The following is a 9,296-nucleotide window of genomic DNA, read 5'->3' on the forward strand; positions in this document are numbered from 1 at the left end:
CCGGCGATTGGCTATAAAGAAGGAGGAAGAAGAGAAAATTAAGAAAAATATAATAAAAGTATTAAAATATTAACAGAAAAAACAAAAGAATTTAAAAATCCTACCAAACGCATTTTTATCCAAGAAATAGAAATTTTGGATAGTCACCAAGTGTGTTATTTTGCTTATTATTTGTTCCCAAGAATAGAATCGAAAAAACAATTTATGATAAAAAATTGTTTTCAGGAACAAAATCGTTACCAAACATTCCCTTATAATTTATTTGTCTTGTGAAAAATCAATGATTTAAAAATAATTAATTAATGAAAATATTTTTATTAGCGACAATAATTTTTCTCTAAACATTTCCGCAAATGATCAAAAAAATTTTCACTCATTCAATTTTTAAGTGATACACGTAATCATATTTAGAAAAGTATTTTCCAAATCATTCATTCTCCATAAAATAAATGCACCTAGTCTTTTCTTATTCATTTGATTTTTTTATGTTCTGTTAAATATGTAATTTGAAGACAAGGTTGACGGTTGCGGACATACATCAATTTTATAAGGACTGACTTTCGATTTGGTAAAAGCCACCATGTTCTGTAATGTATAATATTGTTGAGGTCATTAATTTGGGAACTTACCAGATTTCATCATATTTTCTTCTATAAATTGCAATTACAACGGGATTTCATGAAATTTGGAGATGGTATCTAAAAGCGAGGAACGGATTTCTTTTGTAAAAGACCGAACTTTCAATTCCTTCCTCCCAAATAAGGTGCACATAGAAAGTTGAAGACCCGCAAAATTTCTTACCTTCGTTTATAAAGATATCTACTATAAAAATGATAAAGTTAAAAAAAATGTGCACGAGGCGCTGCAATCTCATATATTATAGTAAATTCAATTTGGAAAACACTGATTTTACATAATACGAGAAAATATGATACCTTGAAAATGATATAATTCTGTCAATTATGTATTTTAAAAGTGCTCTATATGCACTCCCGCATTTATCTCGTTAAAAGTAGCCCCCGGACGATCGGTAGGCGCCTTATCAGTACATGGTCAGGCTTTATAGGAAGCAACAGATGGGGAGACATCCCGCGCAAAATCCGACTTTACAATCTTAAAGCAAAGCTTCGGAAGGCTAAAATGATGGGGAAAAGAATAGGAAATATTCCTAATGAATCGAAGAAACAAAAGTTATTTTTGTCATCAAGCGAGAGAGTCGGGCCCTTCCATGAGGATCCTCGATCATATTCGGCTGTAATCACGCACATATTTAATAAATTCTATATGAAATGTCTAATCACACAAAAATTAGGAAAACTTGCAATCAGTCGGGGAAATTTCTCGTTGGATCCAACTGTCATCGCGTCCGGAACCGACGCTTGAGGACCTATAGAAAACCCTCGGTCCGGAATCTCCGGTCGACAATCTATGTAGAGTTTAGTCATCTTGACTTGGTCCGGAAACTAGAGTTTGTGTACATAAGCATCATATGATGAACAAATAAATAAAACCATGGTCCTCCAGGGCTTTTTTTTACACTTAAGTTGAAAAAGAAAAATTATTTCCCACCATATTATAGAGTGTTTTTTTTTTTTAATATTATAAAAGCATATATATAAGTTAAAAGTCCCAGCATTTGCATATGAAAACTTCAAGAGTTCAAGCAATGAGTTGTAAGCTGCCGAGACATAAGTTTAAGCAAGGAAGAAGTTAACAAACGAAAAATTGCAGACACATAGATGAATTTCTGGCTCAGCCAGAAGCAGGTGAAAGAGATGTGAGTAATTAAGAAGAACCACACCACAAATTGAAGTGACAATCACATCACCAAACTCTAGAAAATTAGCAGACACGCTTGAAATTTGTATGGCCGATACACGCTCGATGACTCGAAAAACTGTATTTCATAGGCATACTCGGTCACCCGAAAATAGTTATTCACATGTGAATCGACACCTCTATACAGCCGATACACACTCGATAACTCAAAAAACCGTAATCCATAGCCATACTTGGTCACAAGAAAACAATTATTTATATGTGCATCCAACACCTCTATACATCTTATCTACGCTAGTGCAGCTGAATCTCCTTCAAACCATCAGCAGTGATCCCACAGCACCCATTGCTAGGGACGAGAATCGTCTATAACATGCATCTTATATAGTCGATGAGGAACACGATCATTCTTACATGGATTGGACTTGTCTATGTAGGATCCATTCTGTCATGCTTTTTCTGTACACTTACATGCCAGAGAAACACCAAGCATCAGCCTCTATATCCACGATACCTTTGGTTTCACGAGATGTCGCACCTAGCTTTCTGTTGCGGATGATCTCGCCAGTTGTCTCACAGAATCTCCAGCAAAGTCGTGCAAAATTTTCAGTGAATGTGCCTGAGGCCCCTAACAGTACCATCCATTACAATCTTGATCTGCGTATGGATTTGATATCATGAGATGGTGACAGCTTCCGAGCACAAGCATATGGTTGTCCGTTCAAAGAACCAGAAAACTTAATGTCCCAACCCTCCACGTTCTTGGGTACACAAATGTCGAACAGCATCTGGCCCAATATGCTGTGCGCGCTGATCTCTGGGGCATTCTGTGCAAGATTCGAGGACTCTTTTTGCCCATTGTCAGACGACCCAGAAGCTGCGTAACTGTCGTTCACTGAACTTGGCAGGAAGAAATGGTCACTGGGTCCTGTGGCAACCCTTCTTAAGCTCTGATTGGAGTTCACTGCTGCATTTTGGAGGTCACATATCAACTCCGAGATCTCATCACGCTTGCTCCCCATTCTAGTTCTTTCTTCCTCGAGTTGCTGGATTCGTTGGGAAAATATGGAAGCTGCCTTTGTGAACAAACTGGCTATGGCAGCACGATATTGGATTGGATAATGCTTATAATGACCTGAAAAGCCAGAGAAGAGAATTTAGAAGGTCTGTATGCCATAGGCAAAGTAAAATCTCCCTTGTCGTGTAAACATAGTAGGGTCTCAGATCACTTGGCAGGAGCTGGATAAAAGAATGTGGTGGTCTTCAGGGCCACAACAGTTGTATCAACATCATGATATGTACTCTCTGTTTAATGTTGAATGAATGTTCAGCCATTAAGGGTCCATTGTGAATGAGTGGATTTCGCTAAGTACTGAAGGGGTATATCAATATGCATGATGCATATGTCTGCATGAATGTACATATTTATGGATCTATCTATGTGGTAGGCACATTGTCTATATGTATTTATGGTTTGGATAGATGTATGTAAAAGTAAGATCTAGATATAGACACATCTACATATACATGAGAATGCAATGGGACTGTTAGATATTGAACCCAGGTTGGAACATTATGACTGGAATTCATGTTTTAGATCTAAAAAGACCTCCTAATGGATGAGAAATACCATACCGCGAGGAACTTATTTTTCGCCAAGTTCTATAACTTCATCTCTCAATTATCAATATAGCACCAAGTACAGGGTGTGCATGCAAGAAGAGATTGATTTCAAAGGACATTTTCAGTTCTATGCTAGTAGGGAAAGCAGAAAATGTGCTTGAAGATGCAGGTGAACAACTTTCTAAAGAACCATCTTATTATTGGAATCAGGCCAACAAAAAACAATAGCATCATTTGAAATATTTCCAATAAAATGAGCAAATTAACTATAGAGAAGTGAATTTGAGAAAAAGGAAATAAAATCCTGATAAAGTTCATTCAAAAAAGAAACTTTCTCCAGATAAATGCATTCTCATTCTTTCTTTTATTCTGGAGAACACCATGACAATTTTTTCAGTGGCCAGAAAGGTTTTAAATTAGGCAACGTCAATATAGAAAAGAAGGTAGATATGCCATTATGGTGATATTATTTGTACAATGGAAGAGGGGAGGAAACCTGACCAAACTGAAAATCGAGCCAACCCAATCTAATGATACTTATGGTCCTATTTTGATAAGGTTTGGATTTTGGTTCTTGATTGAGTTCTGGCTCTGCAAATACAGAAGCGCAAGGAAATGAAAGGCCTAAGAATGCTATATGGGCGTTTCATTTATATTTTATCTTGTGGATTTTGACTTTTCAATTTTCATTTTAATGCTATATGTGTAAGTTTTACATATACCACATATACCATGAACACCTGAAATTATTAAAACGTTTATAGTCTACCCAAATTTTTCAGAATTCTGATTTTGGCAGGAAATTGGAATGTGGCTTACTGGAGTGGACTTTAAAGCCTGTCCAAGACACCCCTCTAATTTTCGGTTCTCAATTGTTAGTTAAGTTTTTGCTTTTACAGACACCTGCCAACTTGTCCTTTTCGAGTAAAGTCAACAGTAAGTAATTTCCCACATCAAAGCAGTAGGTCACCTACATTTCTCCTCTCTCAAGCAAGGATCGATTCGGTAGTAAATGCTCATTTACTCCAGGACCAATCATTACCATCAAATATATAGTACCACACAAAAAATAAGATTGATGATTGCAAATAATCCAGGGGCACCTTAAGCATCTACTCCACGAGAACCTAAAAATTTGCCTCTCTCCCAACCAAAACAAAAGACAAACAAAATATCCATGCACAAAACCTGACATCCAAAATTACTCATCTTGCTCTTTTCATCTATATATCAGATCAAAATTTTCAAAATTCCACCTTTCTTATTTCTCTCTCTAAAGATGCACTTCCTGTTTTCAAGCTTATAGATCCACTCTGGCTGCACCTTTTGGCTTTAAAGCTTTGACAGATTAATTGAAGAAGTTCAACTGAATGTAATTTGTAACTGAGCAAAGCACAAGAAAAGGTGTTTAAAAAATATCTCTGCAGGTTATGCTGTTCTTTCAGGCTTCAGCTGCTTCTAGGGTTGGCTGGCTTCTTTCCAACTCTCTTGCTTACCTTTCTATATTTAAGAAGAGAGGGACCCAAACTAAGGGGAAAAAGAATAAGAGAAATGAGTCAGACCTTTTTAAAAACCAGTTTAATCAATTCTATCCACTTCTTATATGTGCAAGTCAGGTCATGGGCTTGGTAGGAAAACTCCTAAATCCTCACCATAAAGTTTGGTTAAATTCACTTTCTTTACATGAAATGGCCCAGCGCTTTTACCCTCCTACCACGCAACACAAGTTCCCAGTGCAAGAGCAGGAATTTTCTCAAGCATAAGCATAAAGATACAGGAAGTATAACCTACCACCAAATCTAGAGCATGAACTTTTTTTCATGAATAAAACAAGAGCAACTATTAATGATAACGTGACATATTGAAGGAAGACAGTTTTGTGACAAACCATTGTGAGTGGAGCCATGCAGCTTCACAAGCCTAACATCTGCACCAGAACTTCGTAAATCCTCGGCAAAGGTGAGGATCGTCTGATAAGGAGCAAGGCTGTCATCTTCTGAGCATACAATGAGATATGGAGCTCCAATGCACTACCAATGAGGAAAATGTATGTCAGAAACCAGTCACGAAAAGCAAAACAGATCTCATTGAACAATTTGACTTACAACTGAAGAATGCAAGTTTTGCCAATACTCAGCACGCTGGGCTTCAAATCTGGTAAGATACAGAGAATCTAGACCAGAGGAAACACCTTTGACTATCCAAGAGACGACTTTTGCTGGTACAGGCCTTTTTAGGATGGTAGAAGGCATAGTAAACCGAGAACCAAAATCACTGTTAAAATCTACTGGACCGGAATCAAATATGTGCCCAGAAACACAGTTTCTCACCAATCCATATTTGTCCTTCATGAAAGAAAATAACTTTCAGAACTACATATGCATCATAAAAAATATTGACAAGATATCAAATGAAATGGACATGAAATGGGGAAACATATTCGAAGTTTGAAAGCCTCAGTCAGAATAGAGAGAACTTATGCATACCCACTTCAGCTGACTCTCACACGGTCTCTCGATGATCTGCTAAAACAGCATGTATTTAGTTTATCTTATTGAGACATGAACTGAACACATTAGTGAACGCTTTAAATTTATAAGTACTAGATCCAGACAGACAACTGCTGGACGTACCTGTAAAACCTTGCTCATACAGGCCTTTGAACCGGCAGAAAAAGCTGCAAAGACTACTGGACATGGCTTAATTTGTAGTTCCTGCATCCCCACAAAGACAAAATAGTATCAGTTTACTGTCACTTAGTTTTTTTTTTTTTTTTTTTAAGGGGAAAATGTAGGAGTGAATGTACACATAAACAAAAAATAGTGCTACACTCAAGGAAGAGAATCCTACCATGGCAAGCCCTAATTTTTATAAGATAACATTAAATTCAACAGATACAAAATACCAGGATAAGATCAGCAAAAAAGTTTGTACAGTATACAGATCAACCACAATTTGTTGCACTATGATGAAAACTAACCTTGAGAAGCTCATTGAGAACAAAAAATGCCATTGACATTGCCTTCTCGGAAGCAAACCTGTGAAAAACTCTTATTATTTAAGCTTTGTATAACCCAGATGGGAACTGGAAGCACAGAAGAAAATTCCAAACCATTTTCTTTCAACTAATATTTTTCTGCAATTCCAACAACCAAGAATCCCAATTTTGTAAAGCAGATAAATAAGATGAGGGATCTCTACTTCATTGAACGAAGCTTTTGCTATTAGAGTACTAATAACCAATAAAAATTACAACTCACTTCAAGAAAGTTTAGAAGGCTAACTATCTGACTTCGCACAAGGCCATATGTTGTTAAGTTTCATGCTAACATATTTCCCCCATTGCCCTCTTCAGGAGGTATGAGTAATGCATCTACATTTACATATGTGTGCTAACTGACAAGTATACATAAACGGCATTGACATGAATTACAAATGCAAGCAGATATACTTTATACAAACACACAGAGGCAGCAATACTATTGCCAAATAGGGTCCTTCACATGACTACTGTTGTGCCTCACAATCTTCAGCAAAAAAGCAACATTTGCAAGGTTATTAGACTTCCTTCCCCATCCTCATCCACTTTTTCAGAATTTAAAAATAGCTACCATACCGTGTAGAGTAAGAATGGTGGCCAATGAGATATACCAATTACTTAATGCTTTGGCCATAATGATACAATCCAAAAGTTAATCATCTTGAAGGAAGACAGTAGAATGGTCCTTGTTTACATCTTTCCATGGTAAGAGTAGCTTGAGGTAAATTACTTCCATGGTCATTCAATTCTTGCATTACATACAATTAGGTCACTCTACTTTCAAAACTTTCAATTAGATCATAGTACTTATGATATAATTTGAATTGGATCACTCCGCCAAAAGAACTAATAGAAAACTGAAGCGTGTCATATTTTTGCATAACGTACCATGTCAGCTTCTCCCAGAGTTTCTCAAAAGGAAGAATAACGCAATTAAACAAATTGAAATTATTTCAAAAGTAGAGTTACATTCAGTGAACAGCATGAGTATAGTGTTCTGATGGAAAGTGGTTACTTGACTTACAACTTTTACCCCTGAAATCAAGCTCTTTCAAAATCTGGATCTCCCCTTCTAGAACTTCACCTCATTCAACAATTATACCTAGATGATTAATATGTGATACTTGTGTGTGCACGTCATACTCTCTTCAACTGAAACCATCAAAAGAAACTCGGGCATCACATGGATGATAGACTGACTAATGGAAAGCTATAGGGGAGATTACTTTCAACCAAAACTCTAAATCTTTACGTGTGAAGCCTCACCATAGAGAGGAGTCAAAGACTACAACTGAGGGCCGCCCCCACCCCCTCCCCCTGTTTAATGGATGCACCGTTGGTGGGCTGACAGGACAGAATTTTCTTATTTTAACGTGCCAGTGCCTGCATGCCTCAGCTCCCCAATCCCTCCCCCACCCCCCAAAACCAAGCTTTTCTTCCTGGGGAGGTGGGAATACGGGAGTCAGCAGGGAGTCCCATCCCTTGGGAGTTCTTTCCCCTTTTACTTCCCTTGAGCCATTTAAGGACTTGCTCAGGTCCATCACATGGATGATATACAGACTAATGGAAAGCCATAGAACAGATTACTTTCAGCCAAAACTCTAATCTTTCTGCGTGATGCCTAATTCCAAAAGCCAATAACCATCTTTTTCTCATTTATGTGATGTAAGACAGTTTTGGCCTCTCTTAAAAAAACATAAGAACAGCACCACATTTGGTTTGGCCATCAACCGAGACTCCAGTTTCAAATGATCCAAATACTCGCTCCATCCAAATTTCACGTCAAGTTTCCAGACATGACACGCCAGGCCACAAAATGTTACATCCTCATACAAAGCCAAATAATAGCAACCTTCAAGCTTAAGATAAAAGAAAAGCTTGAGACTGCAATAAATCCATCATCCTAACAACTCAAGCTTGCTCGACGAACAACCCTACTTTAACAAATCAAAATCGTAGAAAATGAAGCACAAGGCGCACATAATTGCAACAAACCAAGCATCAAGCCCAGCTCAAGTCAGAACCACACAATCAAACATATTACCCCCCCCCCCACCAACCCTTCCGCACTAGAAAATAAAGGAAAGCACGAAACCCAGAAATCACACTCGAAGCAGAAGAAATCAACTCACGCGTTCAAGAACCCGGCATGGCAAACGAGGGAATTCCACCCAAGAGAGGAATACAGCTCCACGTAGCTCCTCAGATGCCTCTCCTGGATCGACACCCAAGCAAAAACCACCACAATCCCTTTGAACCCACTCCCCTCAGCACCCCAGTAAACACTCCCACCGCCACCCACCATGTCCGAAACAGCTCCGACGCAATAAATTTCGCGGCTCTGGCCCAGAACAAGACGTGGGCACGGCGAATCTGGTCGTGGGTAGGGAGCAGATCGGTGGCTCTTGGCTACCGGGGGGTGGGTTTTCGCCACAGCCACAAAGCGTACGTTTGGTGAAAACGTGCGCTCGTGCGTGCGAGGCGATATGGAAGGAAGGGGGTGACGATTCTTGGTTGAACGGGTGGCGGGCGAGGGGAGCGGATCGATGGAAATGCCACGTCCGATATTGCGGATCTTTAGGATAAAGCTCGTGAATTTTGGAGCATCTTCGGCGTCGCGTGGGACAAAGTCAAGTGAAATAGGTTGCGAACGGAAACGGTCGGAGTACGTTGAAAGAAGATGACATCGCAAGAGTTCCTTGGAAGGCATAAACTTTTCTATTGTTTAATTAATTCCTCTTGAATGGTGTCACAATTGTGAACACACGAAAAGGGAAAACTACTTTATCCAGTTTTTCTCGGCTTTACGTAATCGATCGGATCATGAGTCAATTTGGGCTCATGCTTCCTTCTC

The 9,296-nt window shown here is 38.6% G+C and overlaps 1 protein-coding gene across 1 annotated transcript; it reads right to left on the reverse strand.

Moving 5' to 3' along the window:
* Positions 1 to 1,861: 1,861 nt before the first annotated feature.
* LOC104453206 lies at positions 1,862 to 9,076 on the reverse strand. Its single transcript, XM_010067727.3, has 7 exons — positions 8,575 to 9,076; positions 6,383 to 6,440; positions 6,036 to 6,116; positions 5,889 to 5,924; positions 5,508 to 5,747; positions 5,291 to 5,432; positions 1,862 to 2,914 (listed from the first exon to the last, which is right to left on the reverse strand). Exons 1-7 carry the CDS (start codon positions 8,745 to 8,747, stop codon positions 2,424 to 2,426), a joined length of 1,221 nt encoding a protein of 406 aa, XP_010066029.2. The 5' UTR covers positions 8,748 to 9,076; the 3' UTR covers positions 1,862 to 2,423.
* Between the last annotated feature and the right edge of the window lie 220 nt (positions 9,077 to 9,296).

This window comes from Eucalyptus grandis, chromosome 7, assembly GCF_016545825.1.
Source record: "Eucalyptus grandis isolate ANBG69807.140 chromosome 7, ASM1654582v1, whole genome shotgun sequence".
Taxonomy (NCBI): domain Eukaryota; kingdom Viridiplantae; phylum Streptophyta; class Magnoliopsida; order Myrtales; family Myrtaceae; genus Eucalyptus; species Eucalyptus grandis.